At 35.9% G+C, this 23972-nt stretch overlaps 2 protein-coding genes across 6 annotated transcripts in view; one reads left to right on the top strand and one right to left on the bottom strand.

Moving 5' to 3' along the window:
• Positions 1–7064, top strand: part of LOC128673280 (xylose isomerase-like) — an 11425-nt gene extending 4361 nt beyond the window's left edge. For all 3 annotated transcript variants that reach the window (XM_053751023.2, XM_053751025.2, XM_053751024.2), the window contains exons 6-9: positions 530–623; positions 983–1150; positions 1804–1889; positions 2196–7064. In XM_053751023.2, coding sequence (XP_053606998.1) covers positions 530–623; positions 983–1150; positions 1804–1889; positions 2196–2286 — 439 coding nt within the window. In that variant the 3' untranslated portion in view covers positions 2287–7064. The remainder of the gene's footprint in view (positions 1–529; positions 624–982; positions 1151–1803; positions 1890–2195) is intronic.
• l(2)k01209 (lethal (2) k01209) lies at positions 2541–23972 on the bottom strand. Of its 3 annotated transcripts, XM_053751020.1 has the most exons (13): positions 23818–23971; positions 23427–23587; positions 19040–19164; positions 14967–15146; positions 14179–14285; positions 13242–13412; positions 12423–12559; positions 11722–11908; positions 10977–11066; positions 10300–10459; positions 9426–9571; positions 8605–8802; positions 2541–8048 (listed from the first exon to the last, which is right to left on the bottom strand). In XM_053751020.1, the coding sequence occupies exons 2-13, from the start codon at positions 23456–23458 to the stop codon at positions 7932–7934; spliced, it is 1650 nt and encodes a 549-aa protein (XP_053606995.1). In that variant the 5' UTR covers positions 23459–23587; positions 23818–23971; the 3' UTR covers positions 2541–7931. The 3 variants fall into 3 exon arrangements, with proteins under 3 accessions (XP_053606995.1, XP_053606994.1, XP_053606996.1); XM_053751019.1 differs by lacking the exon at positions 23427–23587 and having other exon boundaries at positions 23818–23972; XM_053751021.1 differs by lacking the exons at positions 19040–19164; positions 23427–23587; positions 23818–23971 and adding an exon at positions 17455–17606.

Genomic DNA, 23972 nt, shown 5'->3' with positions numbered 1-23972 from the left:
AAGCCGGATCCGCAGCGCCAATGTCCTAACAAAATATATTACAAAAACAAGTTAAGAAACCCGGCCGTCCGCTGCGCCTATTGTTGTTATGTCTGTTTACTCCATATTGCGCTGTGCCCTACGTCTTTCTTTAGTGAGCGCTAACACAAAATGAGTCACTTCCCCTCCCCGCCTGTGAACGCGGGGGATGTTATCCATTCGCTCTGAAAATATGTTTTTGTTATTTTTTAAAAATATAACTGTTAGACCTCGCCCCTAATCGGTTAGTGAAACATGTTTTTGTGTTTGCTAACACGAAAGCACGGCGCTGCGGATCCGGCTTTAGGATGATGTATATCACTTACTGACGTCTAAAATTTACTTAAAACAGAGTCTACCGCATGCTTTCAAAGCGCAGGTGAAGAACCGCAACAAACTTCACCGCAGCCTTTTTTACAAAGACGTCAATTGACCAATCTTATAAAAATGTGGGTCTTATAAAAATACACTACCTACTTTGAGTTGTCTTTCATTTTTTTTCTTATTCTAGATATAATATGTTGGGTGGAGTGTTTCTAACTAATAATTTCGACCATTATGATATCAAGAACCTCACGCTCATGATGAAATGCATCATAGATCAGGTAAGCACTACTTATTTTTATACATCATTATTAATCTACGGTTACACACGGCGGTGGTCAAGTTCCGCCTATGATCGAAAGGTCCCAGGTCCCTTGAATCCTACTCGTGCTACATGAGCTTGTATACCAATCTGACACATGTACAGTTTTAAACCACCATTTGCTTCCGGTGTTTTACTTATAAATTTAATTATACGTCAGAAGATTACATTGTGCTTTGGAGAAATCGAAGCATTTCACATTTGTCGTTAAAAAAAACATATAATAGAGAAACAATTTCAGTGTTAGCGCATTCTAAAAGAAGTAAAACACATGTTGGAGAATAGTCAGTATTGTTATAATTAGAATGGATGAATCAGGGCTCAGCTCCCCCCGGCGGCGTGCACCTGCAGCTGCGCGCGCGCGGCGTGCGCCCGCCCGCGCGCGCGCGCGTGATCGCGCTCGCCGCGCGCGCGGACGCGAGCGCGCGCGCGCTGCGTCTCGCCGCCGCTCTGGCCAACCACCAGCTCGTGCACAAACACTTACAGGTAATTATCATTAAGGAATACATGAAAATCTAGGAGTTCCTCTAGGGGTTCTAAGAGTTTTCCTTGATTAGGTTTAGGGTGCGAATCCTACTCTTGCCACATGAAGGAACAGAGAAACGCTCAAATGAGAGTGGCACTCAAAAAATATAGGGTGTTTCCCAAACACACTATACTTTTATTGCTTCTGTAACGAGTGTGCCCTGTTTCTTCATGTGACAAGAGTAGGATTCGCATCTGATATATTTCGATTACGAGCTTCTTAACAGCTTTACCACTAGCGCTTATATTTTTTCTCTTCTTTATAGAGAAGTTGAGCTTTTTATCAGGGTCGTGTCTTGTGTAAATAGTAAATAAATTAGTTTGTGCATACTCCTGTGAGAAAGAGGCGTGATAATGGTGATTCTTAGAGCGTTTTGACCGCTGCGGCCGCGCCGTCATTAAGATCCGTCAATCATTCATAACTACACTGCAATGTGATTGGTTCGCTGTCTCTCACTTCGAATCGATGTGAAATGCAAACCCGCACTTTGCCCACAGATTACTTATTTTAAAGTCAGATAGTATAAAACTAAGACTTTTGTTAAAATTTGAAAGATTGCAATGACAGCCTCGACCGCAACGGTCAAAAAGTATTAAGAAAATTATTGTTTCAGGAACGTTACTCGTCGTATTGTAGCGGGTTCGGTGCACGACTGGCTGGCAGCGATGTGTCTATGGAAGAGTGCGAGGACCATTACAAGTAGGTATCAGCATAAAATCCTTACTAAATGCAAAAGTGTCTGTCTGTCACGCTTTCACGGCACGGCTGGATTGAAACGTTCTTCAAACATATATTTTTTTTTTTTCAAATTTCTACTCCCCATAGATCAGAAAGGGATAAACCATATGGACAAATCACACAGATTGAATTAGCTCCAAAGTAAATTCGAGACTTGTGTTATGTGATACACTTATTTAACAATATTATATTTTGTGACATATGTACATCCAAAACCAAGGTCGATCTGATTATTATATAATTTCCTTGCATCCCGCAACATTCCAGAAAGAATCAAGTCAACAACGATCAGTGTTCCCGCTTGGAGCAGCTGGACGTCGCCTTGCAGCGGTACATCTACACCTGCGATCAGATCTGACTTCAATCTGTATGACGCCGGCTGAAGAGACGTAATAAAGAATAAATAAATATTTCATCGTTTCATTTAGCTCTAAAATTACTAGATTTTTCCTTCGCTGGTATAAAACGGTGGTATATGAAAATTACTATACATGAGTCACTGGTATATAAACTCTCATGTAGGATTCGAACTTGGGACCTTTCGATCACAGGCGGAGGGTCTTAACCACTGGACCATCGCAGGTATTAGGAATTTTATTAAAAATGCATAAGGAGATATCTCAATAATTTATTCCTATACGTTCAGACGTTTTTTGCAGTTTCTTCATATTCACAGCGACATACGACTTAATTTTAGGTTATACGTTTACTTAATTTTAAATTTTATACAAAACTTATGCGTTATACTGGTTGGTCATATTTTAACAAACGTTATACGGAAAATATCTTTAAACACAATAAAAACATTCTTGGGGCAATAATGTGAAAATAGATACACAGTATTTTACGTGGGCTTATTACACCAAACACGATTTTTTTTAATCGTTATGCTAAACGTTCACGAACAAGAATGTTATATATCCTGACGGATCACTGAACATAGCACTTCTCTCTTTCTCCATTAGAAGAGGAGCTAATAAGAGAGGGACATCTGCTCTTAGTCTTTCCTCGTGGAATTGTATCACTTGAAAATGAATCTTATTTCAGTAAAATTAAGGTTGGTTTTCAGACGCCTTTTCTGAAGAGTAATCCGTCAGGTTTATTCGAAGCAAACACGGTTACCATTTACGATAGTAAAAATGTTCGTGCTTCGCCTACTATTTTAAATTACATTATATAACCTACAGCACTTATACAATACTGAAGCAAAATCTTTTTTCCATGGTAAAAGCTTATTTTTTTATACGTATCATGTACATATTAAGTATGTGGGTGAATTTCACGAGCCTTTTGAACGCCGCCGCGGGCTATCATTAGTGTTTATTAAATTGTACCGTACACATTAATCAATTTAATTATCCTATTTTATAAATAAGTAAAGTATTGGTAAGTATGTTTAATTAAAAAAAAGATGATTCTTTATTTTAAAAAAATGTGGGACACTAATGAAACGCCGCGTTCAAACAGTCGTAATGCACACTTGTGTATACCGCATTCGTTCAAAAAACTTACGTTCGCAGGCGAAGCACTATACTGGTGAGTTAGGATGACGTTAAAACGCAAGCATTATGGGCACCTTTGAGCCGGGTATGTTTTGTGATGGTATTTTTTATATATTTTGTAAATTAATTATTTTTACCATTTGGTAAAAATAATTAATATACAAAATATTACAATTATATTACAGTGCTATTTTTACCGCATGAAATAGTTTAATTTCTGAATTAAATTAAAACTTAACTGTTTCGTAAATTACAATAAATACTTACAGCATGATTAATTTCAATTTAACTTAATATCCGCATGATAATATTATTTTCGTTTTCTTTTACTAAACAAATTTTACCTAATAATAAGCTAGATTAAGTAAAACATACGAACTTACTGTTCACAATATAAGCGTCGAGCCGTTGTAAAAGTCATTTTCAACTAATTTTGAACTTAAAATTAACATATATTTTTAACAACCACTCATTGATTTTCGCTACTAACATCACATTTACTTATTCGAAATTAGAATCTATAAAAAAATATCAAATCTACAAAATTGTGCAATTTGTTTTCGCATAAGAAATGCACTTAGTCTTACATATGTAAATAAATATACACGTGTTCAGTCGAAGAAAAGTATATAAAATTAAGCTAAAACATGCAGGACATTCGTTTTTTTTTCTACGTAGCGTACGCGAAACGCAACACCCAATGCGCGTGAGTTACACATACAATTTTCAATTGAAATCCGACTGAGCCAGAGCGGGGAGGGGTAAGAATAGTTTCTAATGGGGGAGGAGTGTCCTTACTGTACAATCTATCAAAAATGTTATGAAAATAAATGATGGCCCTGTCTCTTGTTAGCTTGTAACACTTGGTGTTTACCAACTTCAATATTTGTTTTTGCAATGGCAAAAAAAATTAGTTTAAAATGCCTTTTTTTTCACTTCCTTGACAAGACTGTACACTGTACTGAGAAATGGTACTACACTAATAGGAAACTAATCGTTATGTTTTGTATGAGCCAATAAAGACGAGGTCATCGTGAGCCCGATTTTACAACACCAAACCAATCTTGCCGCTTGGTATGATGACCGGGAAATTGTATGGGAATGTTTTGTCTCATTTGGCTACGCTGGCCCGTTTTACTTGTCTTTGTAACAAAGTTTTCAAATACACGCTAGCAAGTAATAGCGACTGGAATCTTAATTATAGCAAACTACAAATTACATAGCATTTGTCAACTTCAATTAACAATATGATATTGGGCTGTGCACAATCGTAGTATTGCATTTTTAAGTATTTTATGTTGTTGTATATATTTAACTAAGAAACTACACGAATACAGAACAAGGTAAAATCTAAATAATATCATTTTTTTTTTGAATTTTTCAACCGACTGATGTTCAATAAAATAAAATGCCTGGAAGTAAATAAAAAGATCACAAATTGTAAAGTTAAAGTAAGTACAATATGTACTTACTTTAACATTAACAACTACTTATAACTAATACTGAACAAAAAAAAGTAAGATTATACAAAAAAAAACTTGTACGTAACCTTATACGAACTTGGATGCGGAGATAAATGAATATAATGTTAATACAAGACTTGTATCTAATACATAAACTTAATCGTTGTATAAATTACATCAATCTATACTATTATTATAAAGAGGTAAGCGTTTGTGAGTTTGTTTATGTTTGAGGCAGGTAATCTCCGGAACTACCGAACCGATTTCAAAAATTATTTCACCAGTAGAAAGGTACATTATCCAATATAGCTTTATGCTATATTTTATCTCACAATTCCCACGGGAACGAAGCTCCAGTCCTGACTAATATTATAAATGTGAAGGTAAGTTTGTTAGTTTGTTACCTCTTCACGCTTCTTCTTCTTATCTAATAATAAAACTGTAAGTGGGCTACATATATACATATATATACTAAATATAAATTATTATGGTGGGTCTTTATGTGACAAGCCAAAACCTTTTTTTTGAATATTTGTAGTATTCGGAATTTGATGAACTTTCACAGTAAAACTAAATAAATAACAACTTATAAACGGACGCAAGAAGTAAACGCGGGCGACACCGCGGGCAAAAGCTAGTCTATAATAAAAATGAGCAAGCGGAACGTCTCCCTCCATAACGTGCCTTTTCTCGTTGCATGTCACATATTAATTTTTATATTGGAACTATTTTAATTTTCTATAACTTTTGTGGCAGTACTAATAGGAATGGCGTTAGAACTCAGTTATTTTTGGTTTCGCATAAATATTAAATGTTTGGAATATAAACTGTGTTTTGTAAGCACCATGCATTTATGTTATTATGGGTAATAACATTGGATAAAACTACATTAGCAAACATCGGTGTTAAGTTGTAACTTTCGTCAATATAATAACACACTTTTTCCCAGTGACCTGATATTACATTTAAAAAATGGGATACCAAATCTACGTATTATAGTCATAATTACTCAATCAGAAATATATAAATAAAATATTTCGTTTATGTGAATTAGACAATTAAATATATTCGATAGATTCTATTAAATTTAAAATATTGTATATAAAAATGTGTCATAAATGTCATAATGTTTGTCAGATCATTTTGAAATCATTTAGAATATTGGAGGCAATCAATTTTTGGATAATATCAAATGCATTATAATGTACTATATATACAACATAATAATATAGTAAACAAACTCTCAATATAGAAAGCATTTGGTCGCAAGCAATATGTAATTTTTTTTTTACATATATCTTGCGTCCAAATGTTTTTCACTAAAAATTTTACACAGGTGTATAGGATAACTTTTACACACACTGGCTATATTTTGTCTACATGCTCAGTCCATGATACTGAACAACTTTTACTCTCAGGGAACTACTTATAAATCGCGAAAAAAAATCAGCTATTCCTTACAAAATCAAGATCAGCTGATTTTATTTCGCGATTTCGGGCTTGCTCCCATACGAAAAGTTGTACAGTATCATAAACTGAGCAAGTATGCAAAATAATGTATAAAATATAAAAGTCACCTTGTATTGTTAAAATGACATTTACACAGTATAACTGCATCAACAATAGTATGTGTCAAGTACACTGCGCGTTTACACTACATTATATAAGATAGACAAGTTGTTGTGGCGATCCGTGCGTCATATTAATTTTGCCCAGTGCTGGGCAAGTCAGAATAAATACTACATATTTAGTGTTATCCACTTAGGAACGTCATTCTTTGGCTCGGTGATAATTTTTGTGACGTAAGTACTGTGCCATTTTGAATCGAAAAATAAAAAATATTTTTTTTTATTGTTGCCGAATAAAAAATAAATTTGGTGCTGTGTAAAATTCTTAGTTCATAAGATAAAAGATAAATATTGTTTTAACGATAAAAAACGGTTGAAAACGCAACAACTGACACAACCCTATTTTTACGGCATTAAAGATTATTTTACATTGATTTTTTAAACTAGATTTTGGTCGTAGTAGTTAGCGATCAGTCAATTTTTATTATTTTAGTTAATATTAGTGGAGACTAGAATCTTAAACTCTATAAGAGGCGCCGTTATGTCGTTATCAAGCCTTCTTGTAAATAAATGTGTCATATATTAGCAAAAAAAAAAGAAAAATATCCACCATATTATAAACATAGACTAGACAAGATATTTATAAAAATACTTGTGAAAAAGTACAAATATTATGCTATCACTTCATTAGCAGTATATAACTAAAATAAAACACAACCATAAATAAGAAAAACCTAATGTATATAAAAAACACAGAAGGCTTGATAACTATCCAAGATTGCCACAGACAACTTGCCACAGCAAATATACACAACATAATATACACAATTTAAATAAGTAGTTATACTTAATTAACTACATGTTTCGTCTTAGTACTGGCTAAAACAGACACTCCTATTCATTCCAATAGTCTATATTTTTTTAATTCTAGGATCCTTGCGCCATTTTTTAGATGTTGCCAAAAGTGAATGACCAAAAAATAAAATCATTTCTTAAGACATAAATAACATAGGTAGAATATAATGTCAAGGTAAATAATACTTTTTTATATAATATAAATTAACAAATTAATTAATGCCGTGTTTAAAATGTGTTGCCAGCATAGGAAATTATTATAGAAGCTCATGATAATATAAATTCATCTATAAAATTGCGTTTTATTCTCGAAAAAATTTTGCTCAAAAATTTTCAAACAAATAAAAATCTAGAGGCAAGGATTCCTTAGTATACAATGGGCCGTTAAAGCAGTTTCATCTTTACTTCATAGTTGATTAAATGGTTGTAAAATATATTTAATTTTCAATTTTTGGTATTATCTAATGATTGTCTGGTACAGAATATCATATGGCCCTAAATTCCATCATTTGTACCAATTTTTTAAAATATTGTGCAATAGTTTTTTAATAAATAAAACTTCATACAAACGGCCCAATCCATAGACTAGCTCATACCATAACCAATCGCCCTCTCTCATTCATCGTCATTGGGTTCCGTACCGAAGTACCGGTCTCCGAAATTGCCGATACCGGGTAGAACGTAGAACTTTTCGTTGATTTCTGGATCCAGAGCTGAAGTCACTATTTTTACCTGAAAGTGATGAAAAATATTCGAAGTTTCGTCCACGAAGCAATATTATTATTATCAATAGTAAACTACCACCCATATGTTAAGTTCTCTAACATAATGTACAAAACAAAAAGCATATTTTCCTTTGGCAATCGATGCACTAGGTTACAAAATCGATGTATTTATGACCACCAATGGGTGACCCTAACCAATGGGTGACCCTAAATTGTATTTACCCTAGAAGCGGCGTTACAGCTCGGAATTCAAAAGGAAACAGACGAAAACGAGATAGAGATACCGAGATCTTTATCTTTAAAAAAAGCAAAATTGCCGAATTACCCCTAGGGAGCGCGTACGCTATGAAGTGCACGCCAATCTCGGCCATAAGTAGCGAGACAAGGGTGATAATTTCCTCTGGCACGTCGTGGTCTAACAGTAGTCGTATGACCAAGAAGCAATATTAAAACTTACCACACTTAGTATAGCAAATGCATGCGATTCCCTGCCATTACATGCAACACATATCGCATAATTTCCTTTGGCAATCAATCAAGTTATTATATCGAATTGCACTGACCTTAGGGAACGCGTAAGCTATCGAGTGTACGCCAATCTCGGCCATAAGTAGCGAGACAAGGCTGATATTTTCCTCTGGCACGTCGTGGTCTAACAACACCCGTATGGCCATGATGGCGGCCGCGCCGGTTGCGACAGTTGCGTCCATTAGTATCACGCGGTAGTCTTTTATGTCTTTGGGTAGCCGTAGGTAGTATAACTGGAATAAATTGGAAATAACTATATACTAGGTCCCACTGCTCACTGCTAAGATTCAGAATTCCCTCCCCGCGTCGATATTTCTCGAATCCAACTATAGGGATTTAAAACTTGCGTGTAACACATCTAGAACAATCCATGCTTCCGAACAGAATAGATTGATGCCAAACCCATTTTGATTTAAAAAAATGTGTTTTTATATGTAATTCAAACTAGATTAAATACAAATCAACAGATCTCGAGTCACTAATAAATGTTGAAATACTATGTCTATAATATTTATTAAAACTTTTAGAAGTGAAAGTACGTGATTTAAGTCGAACAAAAACGCGGGCAATCTCAATTCAAAGTCAATTCGTCTTCCATTATTGACGATCTAAATAATTTAAAAAATATAATCACGTTTTATTTTTTTACTTTTATATTACAGCAGGTTTATATAGATATAACAGGTTAACATGGGAAGAACAAAAAAAAAATTATATAAATATTTTCTAAGTACGAGCTGAAAGAGTAACTATTAGATTCTACTATCCTTAGTGATTTTATAGTATATTCTAATGTCCTAAAAGATTAACCTACAGAATATCAGCAAATGTTGTTGAAAACGTCCAGCAATCATACCTCAGGCTCATCAGTCTGCTGGTTGGTCTGTATAAGAATTTTCCCGATGCGTATGTCCTTGCACACGTCACACACCGCTTGCTCCATGGTCTCCCCGGCACGTAAAATTGACACGCCGCAGATTTTCTCCACATCACATTTACGCCCTGAGAATAAAAATGTTATCGTCATCATCAACAGCCATTTAAATGTCCCCACTGCTGGGGCATAGGCCTTCCTTAAAGATGGATAAGTATGGGCCATGGCCCATCTGGCCCATTGTGGCGGGCTTTAAGGATAAGTATGGGCCATGGCCCATCTGGCCCATTGAGGCGGGCTTTAAGGAAAGTATGGGCCATGACCCAGCGGACCCATTGTGGATTGGGGGGTTTAACGACTGTAAATACAATAGGGATCAACGGCTTAACGTGCCTCCTGAAGCACGGAGGAGCTCAAGATACACTTTTAGTCACCCATCCAATGACCGACCATTGTCAGAGTGTCTTAACCGCCACTATCACAGGCCAAGCACGCTAATCATTGCGCCAGTGAGCTTCTATTACACATGAAAAATGTTATACATAGGGTAATGTATAATGTATATCACGCAACCGATTATGATGCAGTTTTTACTGTTATTTAGACAATTTATTCCCGAAGCTTTATAGACCACGTGCGCAGCCGGGCCAGATAGTTAGTTCAATATAATTCATAAAAATGGCAGTTAATGGACTATCCTGCGGGTTAGAAGCTTTATGACTACATCTCAATATAACTACTGACTAAATCGATGGCAGCAAACAGCACATGACAGAGATTTTTAGCTAAAAAAAGGTGATGCATTTACCAACAGTGGAACTTCAGCTAAAAGAAACAAAAAAATATATAGTTTTACCTCTATACTGAAATCCTTGTGGGGTGTCCACGCTGTGCTCTGAGTACGGGAGGAGAGACAAAGCGAACTCTATGACGAGTCGCATCAGTCGTTTGGAGTAGAATATGAATTCGTCGCGAGGTGTGTCCTTATTGCGTATGAACGTGTGGAGACCTTGTACCTGGGGCGTTTAGGTACAATATATATATATGTTTATTAAGATATTTAAAGGGCAAAACTATGAATATTTAATTGTAGTTGAAAAGTTTTATTATTATTAAATGATATGCGCGAGAGGCCTTATCGGTGTGAGCAATTTTGAAGAAATATGGGTAGAAAGAAAGGATTAAGACATTTAGACAAAAATCCTACTATAAATGCTAAAGTTTGTGATGTGTGTAAATATGTTTGTTACTCTATCACGCAAAATCTACTAGACCGATTGTTATGAAATTTGGCACTCGGGTAGAATATAACCTGGAATAACACATAGGGTACTTTTTATCCCGAAATTCCCACGGAAGCAAACCCCCGGAGCACACCTAGTATTTTATAATTCTTCTATAAACTGAAAGATCTATAGAGGAATTATAATAATATTTTTGTAAGTAAAAACGCATATAAATTCTGGGAATGATATTTTCAGTAGATAGTGTAAAGGGACGGAAGTGCGTAACAGGAAGTCAGTAGATACCCACCTGCGGCGTGTGTTGCAGCACGTAGAGAGAATCGGGCACGGGTTGTCCCACGTGGGCCACGGCCAACTTCTCTCGCACTTTGAACCCGCGCTGCGCGTATACAGTTCATGTTATATCCATACAATGTTATAAATGCTGTCTATCTTTTACAGCTAAACAGCAGATTTTATCGTCAGTCGTCTCTAGTAATGTCCTTACATATTATAAAACAAAGTCCACTGCCGCGTTTGTCTGTTCGCTTTAAACTCAAAAACTGATGCATGGGTTCTCATGCGGTTTTCACCAATAGATAGTGTGATTCAAGAGGAAGGTTTAGGTGTATAATTTATTATGTTTTTACACGAGCGATGCCGGGATGAGCTTAGTATAGAGCCATAGTCTTTGTATAAAATATAATATCATGACACTAGCCTCGAACTTAGAGGCTAACTCAGTCTGTGCTATTCGTCCATATATAAACGCGCTTGTGATACCCCTGAAGTTGCAAGCGTTGATAGGCCATGGTGACCACTTACCATCAGGTGGACCAAATATCTGTTTGCCTGTTTGGTAGTATAAAACTCACCTTACTGCGGCTGCAAGCACGAAATATTATAAATGCGAAAGTAAGTTTGTTTGTTATCTCTTCACTCATCATCTACTGGGTAGAATATAACCTGGAATAACACATAGGGTACTTTTTATACCGAAATTCCTACGGGAGCGGAGCCCCGGGACGCAGCTAGTGTATCATATAGTTCCTCACCAGCTGCAGTTGCTTGTGCACGTGTTGCACGATGAGGTGTATGGCCACCTTGTTGTCGCCGCCGCGCGGCACGATTATATCCGCGTGCGCCATCAGCGGCGCGATGTAACTCTGATACGCCGGTTTCACGTGCGACATGTATTGTTTCAACACTCCTTCCAAATCCCGCCCGCGTTGCACTATATCCCTTTAGGAAAAATGTAGATTACGTATATACCACGAAACATTAAACACGTGGCGCGTTCTCACTTTTTTTTGCAACGATGCGTTCACGATGTGGGAAAAAGAGAAAGCGTGTGAACGTTAGTAACGTGCCACGTGTTTGTGTGTTTCGTGGTAGGCTAGACAGGGACAGATAGATGGATTTATAATATTAGTAGAATGGACCAGGATGCTCTCTAAAATGCCCGCGCAATTTGAATAATGCCAAAATGAAAGGACGGCTAATATAATCAAAGGAGGATAATATAATCAAAGCGACAAGAAATTGTTATGTTCGTCATCTATTGGGCAGATAATATTGTAACAGCCACAAGTTCATAATATCGAATGTAAAATATTGCAGGGTACAATAATTTATTTTGTCCAAAATAGCTTGTCCATATTCAAATTCACAGGCAAGAGGTTGAGGTAACTTCAAATTTGTCGTGAAAAAGATATAGTGAAATCTTAAAAAGCTACAAACTATTAGCATTACAAACCTTCTCAGCCGTCTACCCAGTCTGATGTCGGCGTCAGTGTCGACAAACACCTTCATATCCAATAGTTTCAGTACGTCAGCGTTGTAGAACGCTAGTATACCTTCGAAGATGATCACGTTTGCTCCGTACATTGTTTTCTAAAAAAAGGTATTGGTGTTATATACTAAACAACAGGTATTAAACGCACATACCTTTTTATTTCCCACTGGGCGCCCAGTGACCACGGACCTTTGTAACAAGGTCCGAAACGTCTGGGAAATAAAAAAGGTATGTGCGCGTTTAATACCTGTTCAGTATATAATTATGCAACGCGAAAGATTAAAAGTAGTACAAGTATTGTGTGTCATAACCGCAATGTAAATCAAGCTTTTAGAATCCTATTTATAAAAATCACACTTGTAAAGGGATAAATAAACTGTTTTTATTGTTATTTATTCTCTTCTTAATATTTACATAATATAAAAATAAGTCCTATGAAGCGTCTGTCTGTCTGTTCGCGATAAATTTCAAAACGAATGCACAGATTTTAATGCGGTTTTCACCAATAGATAGTGTTATTTCTGAGGAAGGTTCAGGTGTATTTATAATAAATTTTAAACGTTTTATGTTTTTAACCGGACGAAGCCGGAACGGGTCGCTAGTAAAAAGTATGAGCAACACTGTTAAAATGAGTTTCTTTCGGCGTTTCTTCTCAACAGTGCTCATTACGAAACGCTAGTAGCTTTTCCTTTAGCCTTGGTACATTAGTTTAGAATATGACGTGAAAAAGTGAAGGTCTAATTTCTGAATAAATGATGTTGTTTATTAAAATCCACTCACTGTCCGGTTCTCTCTCGAATGCGTGACGTAATTGTAGATTGGTACTTCCACCTTCTTGCCCTCCTTCAGCCTCTGCAGCACCGCGTATAGCAGCTCCATGTCGAACGCGTCCGGGTGGTCGAAGTTGTATTCGTTGCGGGTCGCCAGCTGGTGTTGCCTCTCGTTTAGCACCTGAAAAAAAACGGAGTTTTGTACAAGCTTTTATACGTTGTTATATATATATGTTGTTATGTACCTATGGGTTATTGACCTGGAATAAATATCTTTATATTATATTATTTTATCTAAGAGGCCGCTTTCTGCTCACTAGCTCCACCATCTTGGAAAGCTGGTACTAAAGGTAGCCTGGAAGAGATTGCACTAGCGATAAGCGACAAGGCTGCCTATTGTACATATTTCCAGTTGATGATAAATGTGATATTAAATAAGTAAAGAACTTATATATCACATTTTTATCGATTTTATCGATTTGTGTATTTTGTGTTAGTTAGCCTGTGTTAGCGAAAACTAAAAATGTGGTATCCAACCTACTACAAATTATGATACGCTAGAAAATTATTTTATTGGAAACTATTATAGTTTTCTATTGGACACAGTTGCCACAATTTACTAGAAAAACCGTAGCCATCAAACATCCTTGTCGTAAATTGTGATTACATTATGTTTGTTTAGATTACAATTGAAAACTGTAATATTATCTAATAAAATCCTTTGTCTAGTGTAGCATAATCTCATGTATTATTTCTAACTTTCCCTATAAATACAAAAGATAGAATGCATACCTCCTTTTCCTACATTTTTATAAATTTCTTATGTTGTTTTCACCGCCTCATTTTCTTCCTGAGCTTGAGCTTCGAGGCATCATGGTCTAGAATGACCAAGGTACTCGCGACGATGATGAGAAAGTAAGAGAGAGATGTAGAAGCAACTCGGGTACCTTATAGAAGGAGTCCATACTGACGATGGTGACCCAGGGTATGTTAAGAGATTCAATGATTTTGGTGGCCACGGTCGTCTTGCCCGACGCGCTGCCGCCGCAAATACCTTCAAACAGAAAAACCTGGAAATCAATACTTATTTTAATATTTGTTATTTTTGTTGTACACGTTTTGTTGTTGGTTCATTTTAGTGTTGCCGCTCGATAATCAACTATCGATAGCGTTTCGACAAATATTTATTTTTGTTATATTATGATGAAATTCCCAAACAGTGCTAAGTATTGTGGACTGAAATTCAGCGCAAAATGGCGCAACTGGAGATCGGGTTGACCGACACAAAAAAATGTTAAATATGATATTTTAGCCGAAAGCTTTCGAAAACAATTCTTCGTAGAGCTACTTATGTTTACTTTATCGATTGGCCGCGATCTTTTTCCCTACTACTTCCTTTAAGATTGTTGAGGTAAAAAAGCCAGTCGTATGCTTTCGGCCTTAGAATAGGAACACTTTTCCCATGAATGTCATACAAGACGACTAAAGAAAACATTGCCATGATAGCCAACAGTAGCACTCCCATGGGGGATAGGCTTAAATTCCAAGGTTTTTTAATGGAAAAATAAAAGTCAGAAGAAGGAAAAAATCTTGGCTGTGGATCATCCAAGAATGGAACGGAATAGCGAGCGCGGGCGAGCTTTTCCGCTGAGCTAAAGACAAAAAAGACTTCAAAATAATATACCTTGACAGTTGGAGAGGCCTTAGAAGAAGTATAGAGTTAATGGCTACCTACCAATGAGAAAAGGTTCGACCTCCTGCCCCCCTGTACAGTTGTACCAGGGCGGCCTGCCCGCGGTGTATATGGTCCGCCTGTCCGCGTGCAGTATGCTCTCAGCTGTGGTCCGCTTGTTTGACTGCGACATGGATGTCGTGCGCACGCGCCGCGCGCGCGGCGACTTCAGTATGTTTGAACCTGGGAACAAAAGTATCAATGTGAAAAGAGCCTTCAACCTTAAGTTCAATAACACACGGAAAATTTATAATGCTTTTATATAATATAGCACAAATCTCAAATAAAAATTGTATAAAACGTTGCAGCTCAGATTTTTTTTGTAATTATGCAAAAAAAAAATGTGCAACATGTCACTTCAAGTACAACGCAACATGAATGTTTAGCATAAGTTGCAAAAACAGTCCAAAATAACATACAAAAAATAAAGAAAAACCTCGAAAAAAACATGAATATTAATTTATACGCAACATCACTAATATAACAATCATGCCATTTACATTCAGTTTTTTATGGCGGCAAACAAGCTTAACGTATAAAAATGGCGGCTGCTTTATATTTTGATTAGTGCAACCGGGCTCGGATACTGTTATATATTTTTCGACTAATAGATATAATTGGTTACAATCGAACTGTGTGAAATATACGCAATGATAATCCAGGAGGATGGGATGGTAGTATTCCAAGATAGCCCAGAAAAGTACGCATCGCAAGAGACGGTGTCCATATTGATTTTCAAAAATCGTCATAAGCCCTCCTGGTATATACTGAACATATAGCACTTTCCCCAATCCACTCGGGGGGAGAAGCGGCTGCATGATGATCACAAAATGAGAGCGGGAGCCCCTTACAGCAGGGGCCCCGTAGCAAATTGCCCAATTGCCACGCTATATAGTTACTCCATTGTTAGTAGGGTATTAGATGGACAGGGTGGTGATTCAAATAACGATAAACTGATGAGAACTGTCGTGTCTCAATAGTAGATTTAACTTCGTTTCAATAAAACTACTACTGAGAAGCAGTTTTGGCTTAGTTAGCAAAATTGAAACAGGTGTTCCGGTCGTTGACTTTATGATGTAGGTATGAAGACTGTTGACCTTGGTCGAGGACGACATAGTTTGTCAATATGCACTGCAATGGCACCTTCAGTGGCAACTTGGAGACACAATGGGAAACGCTTTGTTCGCTCACCGCTGTTGTGTTCAATATGTATGGATTACTAAGTACCTATATGGGTAGTCCAGTCTGCTAGACGTTACAACGTCTAAGAATTATTCTATTCCCCGATCTGTCAACCTGCCATATTTCTATAGTGTCAGATCGGAAAAAATAAGGCCTCCAGTTACCAAAGGCACGAGGGAGACGAAGCAGACGAGGTGTGTTGCCATAATCTAACAAAAGTTATGTGACGAAACGCGGGGCTGAGGCAGACGGAGCTGGGAAGCAGTTCCGCCATGACTCCGCCCCTTTTTTGAACGAAAAACGAACCAAGCCCCACCAGTTGGTCCTTCTCTACATTTTATCATTCTTTCCGTGAGACAGATAATTTTTTTTCGATATGTCTCCTTAAGGGCACAAAAGCCGGGTGATAGATCAGAATTATTCGCTCAATCTGAGATGGGTATACCTCGGGAAAATGTATACGGTTCAATAAATAAGAAGTTATCATAGTTTAATTAGTAAGTAATGAATAATAATTTATGAAGAAAAATAACTCACTAGTGGACACATATCTCTTATGAGTCAGTGGTGTCATATTTTCCATAAGCTTTGACTTAGTTTACACATCAAACGATAACAATCTGGACCAATGGCCTAACACGCCTTCCAAGGCACGTAGGACTCGAGATAACATGCTTATTACTTAGTACAGCCACCTGAACAACAGCCTTCTCGAATGTATTGCAAATTCGCCACTCTTATTAAAGTATATAGGTCCATGAAGGGTGTAAATGCATAAATCAAAGGTGCTCATCATTATTTCAAAAATATTGATATATTAACATTGTTGTTGTGTTTGCAATATGAGTGGGCGTAAAAGATTACGTGGTTGGGACTTTTTTGACGAAATGGGAGATGACAAAACGAAGAAAGAGTGGCCAAGAATAGAAATACTCGAACGAATATTCAGCGAATATAATTTTTTTAGGAAAAATCATATAATTCCTGATTGGCATTAAGCTTGTGTAAAGTCAGTATGTTATAAAATCAAGAAAGTAAACATTTACCCATTTTCCTGTGGGTATTAGTAAAATATTACTGAAATGCCTATTTTAAATTACTATACAGGTCTATATAAAATTTGACTATTGTAGTTGACAACATTGTGGAGGAGAGTATAATAAAATATCAAATGAATCCAATGTTTGCCCAACATTATTCAAAAGAAAGGCGCTTTCCTCTAAATTCGTTCCCATTAAAATTACAGGAAAAAGCCACAATATCCCAAATCATAAAAATAGAAAATTAATAAACACTGGCACAAAATTACCTGACACAGTGAAGATTATAACAGCGACTAAAAAAACAAAAGATTCCACTACCGAAAAAAAAATCCGCGCTCGCGTTTTGAATTACAACACTATAAATTTTAATACACTTATAAACAGTGGCTCTCTACGCTGCCATAACCCGACTGAGTTGCGGGGTACTCTTCAGCAAGGACACAAGCGATGGCGGCCAATGCCGCGGCAATTAAGAAATTAAAATTGAGGATATGTGTTCTTATCAGTCAACAAGGAAATTGACCTTTTCGATTTTCACGACATTTTAAGCCGAGATTAGCTAAGAAATCGGCTTTTTCATTTGAATGTTTATTCGGCGGCGCTCGTCTCGTGATGTTTCTAAGCATAAATTGCCGTCAATAGAATGCATTTGAAAATCTGACGCAGACATTGATTGGACTATATGTATGAATGTAAATATATTTTATGATAATAATATATTAGACTTGTAGTTAAGTAATAATATTACATAATTTATTTGTGCTCTTTTCTTAATGTTAAAATGTCTACATAAAGTTTACATAATAGGTAGTGTTAAATGATTGAAATAATTGCATTATATTTTGAGATAAGATTTTATGTGAAGGTAAAATTTTAGCCAAGCGTGCACTAAGGTGTGCACTTGCGTGATTTATGATACCTATTCAAAAAATTAAAAAAAAAATCTAACACATACCTACCCATAGCAGACACCACGACGACGAAGTGAGACTAAATATGGTTTTGTAAAATAATCCGTCAATGTTTGCGAGATCAAGGTTCACAAACAAACTGACGACTTTGGATGAGTAGGTATGTATACTTTATCGACCAGCATGGGTGGTCTAAATTCATGGTGACAACCGACTCTCATTACACACGACGCTCATTTCAATGTCAATCATACAATTATGAATCATACCTACTAAGCAGACATAAACGATATCTCGCAATAACGTGAAAACCCAGACTCTTTGCAAACTAAATTGTGATAAATATGCTATGAATTTCAGATCACTCGTCGGTCAGTAAATAGTTATATCTGAATGAAGAATGAATAGTTCGTTGGAATTATTTCCAAGTTTACGCGGAAATTAATTTTTTGGATGAGATTACTCGTACATTACGACGAGAAAAATTATTTACCGCAAGGAAAAAACCAGCATATATCCGACAAAGTTTGACTCGACTGTAGGCGATAAAATGTTCCACCGATTGTTGCTCTTAATTGACCTTTTTGATTGTAATTTTGTGTAATAATTATAAACCTTAAAACAAATTGGTGAAAATTGTACAGACCTTATTTTCTTCTTCTTCCTTACCAAATCCCATTTCAAATAGGGTCGGCGCATAATGTCTTATGGATGGAAAACAATAGGGTATTGTATACAATACCCTATATATAATGATAAAGATGAGAAGAAACGAGACAGAGCGTTGAAATGTTTTGTCCCTTATCATGTGCCTGGCCCATTTGCCATTCTGTATGACATTAGCCGAATTGGGCCGACAATTTTTATGAAAATCTTCTATCTCATTTAGTTACACTTGAACGTCTTGAATATAATTAAATATCTTTAATTTTTCACCTACCTGTGGAAGGTGGTCTGTAGCTCCTGATATTGGGCACGGTGGTGGGGGAGGCAGGGGCGCGCGTCGAGTAGTCCTCATCGTCCAGAAACACTTGTTCGTTCAACTCCAGTGCCAGCTCTGTGTCACTGTGGATTTTATGAGCTTGTTATTTTATCTGCTTAAAAAATCTCGAGGTAGATACATGTCAAGATCCATTAATATCGACGAATAGCAATGAATTTGGGTGGGTTGTCGTGCTGACGACTGTACACTTTACACTGTACAGTACAGCTTTTATTGTCGCCCTCCCTGGCGATCTTATTGTATTCAATGCGTGACAAATAATTCCTGCGAAGTACATCGTTGAGTGCCCTCGTTGGGAGCCGATCCTAGGTGCACCAAAAAAACTGAAGTAACGAGAAAAATCTAAACTCTGTAAACGGAATTAGGTCTTTAGTTTGTCTTCAAGATTTTACCTACAAAAACAAACTAACACGACTGTAAAAATAAGTAATTCCAATTCATATTTCAGTGTCACATTGCTACGTTAAGCCATATTGGACTTAAAACCTTAAATCATAAAACTCAATAATATATAATCAACGTCCTAATCTTGTAGGACACGTATAGCGAGACTTATCTCTCTAAACGTGTCCTACATAGGTAATTTCTTTCCGTAGCTTACTACGGAAAGGCAGATGCTGCTAATTCCAAACGAGATCTTTGTCTTTAAGTCTCGTCGGCTAATCGTACTGATACAATAAATACATCGTCTGGTCCGCCTTCAAATAGGATCACTCCTTTTGGCGGATATCAATGGCTGTCGAATCTTAATTTTGGGATTTATTTTTCAAGTGGAACCCAGGCTTCGAAGCACCACAGCCGTAATTTAACCGAGAACCGAGAGATAAATACGAGGCATCCAATACACATAAATACCTTCATGGGATAAGTCCGCCATTCTATATTTACCTTCTTGTTGTGTATGTACTTTTTACTTTTAAAACCTGTTATTTTTACAATAAAGATATTGTAAACAAATACATGCCCTGATATATAGGTCCAGACGAGTCTATAAATCATAGTAAATCAAGTATTATCTATCAGTTCCCTTCACTGATAAAGGTAATCACGTGCAAAAATGAGGACAATATCTCTAGCAGTTTTCGATTCAATAAAAACCAAGTTCAAGTGCGATTCTATTGAATTTGAGAGTTTTATTAGGGGTCGGCCTTCCTATGTTTTCCCTAGTTCGCATGACCTCAGGCATCCTTGCTTATCAGACCATTGGCATTCATCCTTCTTGACGACGTAAAGCCAGCACTGTTTTTACATAACCTTTATTAGAAAATTTGTTATTATTTATACATATCTACTATATAAAGTTTTATAAAGCCTCGTTGGCGTAATAAAACTTATAAGACCAACATTTGTGAATTGACGTTTTTGAAAAAAAAAAAAGGTTGCGGTGAGGTTTATTGCGCCGCTTCTTTTTTGAAGCGACTTCGACCGACCAAAGTGATGTACCTATATAATTTGTAGTTGAACAAAGAATGTTAAATTAGAATCTAATTCCGAATCGTAGGAAACCATACATGATGAATCGTCAGTATCGTCACCAACTAAAAGATTTTATATAACTAAATGTCACACAACAAGTAACACTATCAAATACAATGCATATGTAATTAACAATAATTCTGATAAATTTAATTATATAACACTTTACTAATTTGTTACCTAAGTGTCTTAGATAGATGATTGGACTTCATTATTCAATTCAGGGAAAATAATAATAAGGATTGATCTTATGGAATAACCCTTATTAATCAAACCGGCAAGTTAAGTAGGGAACAAATGTCTGGCTATCGCTAAGGGGGAAACCCAAGAAATATTGTCTTTACGTCAGGGATGATATGCGTGTCAATACTCTGACAACCAAGGATGCAGACTATCGCGCGAAATGGAGGTGAAGAAGTAGGATAGTGAACCTGGGGCTCCGACGCTCAACGGCTGAGGAAGCAGGAATGAGAGAGAATCGAACAAGACGGTCAATAAGGAAATATTCCGTTAATTTAGCATGTCATCACGGTCGTAGTGTTCCAAGGTTATGCCACAGACTGTAATATTAGTATTTATGTCCCAGAGCAGATTGGAAGATTGTTTATATAAGTATCTTTCTCATCTGAGCGTATTCTCGGTGTCTTCCTCGGCCATAATGCGTCGGAAACCAAGTCCCGTATTATTGATTATATTGGTATTATAGCCATGAGGAATACTACCACTATAATAAATGCCGTAATGTAATGTTTAAACACAGCAAATCCTACGACAGACTGTAGGTTAGTGGTTTACTTTTAATTTATTTTGTGATTATTTTAATGCCATTTCTATGAAATAATAGTGATTTTTGATCAGATGAACATGTGACATTCAATTTAGAATGTAACATGTGGACGCTGTGGTACACGTTTCACTTAGTGAATACCCAAATTAAAATTGTAAATTCTAATACTACCAAAATGTATCTGTAAAGGTTTCTGTAGTTAAATAAAGAATTATAATTTCTTACTGTATTATACCTACTGTATTATAATATTATTTATTTTCACATTATTACCACAACCATTTCGCATAATCCCCATTTTATTATTTGTGAAAACTGTCAAAATTTACCATAGCTCATTGTAACATGTTTAAGCTCATTGTTAATTAAAAATGTAATGGTGACTGTGAACAAATACATATGTGCTTGATAGTTAAAAATTGTGTATAATAAATAAAATTATGTTGCAGGCCATATTCGCTTGGATATATGGCTTATTAGTGGATTTGATATAATGATAGAGTAACTAACCCATTGCCTATGAGAGAAGAATCCATAGCTTACAGCCCTAGAATGATTTAAATATCGACATGAGAGGACATTTATATGCTATACATAAAAAAGACAAAAAATCGCTTAAAGTATACTTTATCTTTTTTATAATAATGACATGTCCTCTAAAATGGAAGTCATATGAGACAATAATACCTGACAGTCATAAAATCAGAGCCAAATAAAAAAAATATCACATTTTTTCCAATGTGATCCCAGGTGTTTGTTGTCACACATTACAAATGCAATGAAGTTCATGCAATCAACTACAGTCTACTTTCAGAAAAATATACTCTATCCATCAACAAGAGATACATATATAGTAGACATGTATCATACTAGCTGGTAAAATATATGTTTTAATGTACATATGTTTAAGCATTTTCTTTTAACACCAATTTGTATGTGCTCATGATATTTGCAATATTATTCTTATTTTCTAACCTCTCAGTGTATGATTATGAACTAGTGTTAGCAATAAGAAGAAGAATATGTTGAAGTTGAAAGCCATTAAATTCCAAGGCTAGAATGCAATTTAATCAGATGGTGTTATATCACCAGCAGTGATATAACACCATTCTGTGTAATCATGGCTACTAAAATGGATGAGCATGGCTTACATAGCCAAACCATTTAGATGAATCTTTTTCTACATTTAAATTAAGGAGACTTAGCAATCACTAAATCTCTTTACAACAATAAAACAAATATTTTTTTCTGAAACAAATTCTATTCATGGATCTACTGAAAGGCTGTGTGAAAGGTAGTGTTGTACAGTGAGGTGAAATCGATGGCAGAGTATACTACACCAACAAGAACAATATTCTTTTAAATACTTGGTGATTATGTAATATTGTTTGCTTGAGTGAAATACTCACAAAAAATAACAGTGTTTGTTTTATTTCTAAAAGTTTAACTGTTACTTGTATCATAACATTGCAACATAATAATGATTTTAATTTAAATGGATTTATAATACATGTCACACATGCTTTTTAACTTATTTTTGAAAATAATAATGAGATGCAAAAATTCTGGAATCGAGTGTGAATTGATTATAAGTAATTGATAATGATTTTAAGTTGTCACTTATCTAAGTTGTCTCTTTAATCTGTCAGTCATCATCAGATAACTTAATGGGTTGGTAATATTACGTTAGTATAATTGGCCAAGTAATTTTGACACACAAGTTTTTTAATGATCTAAGTGAAGTGTTTATAAGGCAAAGCATTTATTTAGAAATTAGTCCTTGGAATTAGAAGATATTATCAGTCACCATTCTTATCATAAATGTAACCAGTTTATCATATGAGATGGTATTAGATAATAGTATCATGTGTATAGACACAGAAGTTTGATATGATTTGAAGTGCTCTGTAATGTTTACATATTAAATCTTAGTGACTCACTACAACAATAAATATTTGCAAATAAAGATGTAACCATGCAAATAAACAATATACCACATATATACGAAGCCCTGAGAAGCCACCACTAGTCACAAACACGTTCTTATTTCAAAAATCTTACGGGCTTTTGAAGACCAGATGACCAGGCTCCATTTCATCCAACGTTTTGCTTTTTTTTAATGTGACTACGTGTTTCGAAACACGACCGCTTTCGACCACGTGTTTTACTCACACCGCGGGCATTCAACGTGAAGCAATCTGCCAACGTACTACATAAAATATCTAAAAATAAATTCAAATGCGTGCATGAATGAGGTTATTTTGCGAATTGTGTTTTTAAATGGTCGTTCAAGGAAATTTATCTGGCAATTGAGCAGCGCATTTACAAACACCTCCTGAAGGCGATAATGATTAAGCCTACACTGAAACTGTAACTTTTGCAGCGTAATTGTATATGACACTAGCCAGCTGGGCAAACAAACAATAAGTAAGGTTACCACACGAAGTTTTACCTATCAGAGCTGGCAGAACTGGGTGTTTCGAATTTGTTCAGCTTCCCAGCCATCACTGATCGCCACTACACAATTTTATGTTATAAAATAATCCTAATTTTGAAATTTCGCGATACACAAGACACAACTTCTACGATGCTCACGCAAGTAGTAAT

This window comes from Plodia interpunctella, chromosome 10 (genome assembly GCF_027563975.2).
Source record: "Plodia interpunctella isolate USDA-ARS_2022_Savannah chromosome 10, ilPloInte3.2, whole genome shotgun sequence".
Taxonomy (NCBI): Eukaryota; Metazoa; Arthropoda; class Insecta; order Lepidoptera; family Pyralidae; genus Plodia; species Plodia interpunctella.
Note: the sequence above shows the minus strand (reverse complement) of the source record. Positions and strands in the feature narration are given on the sequence as shown.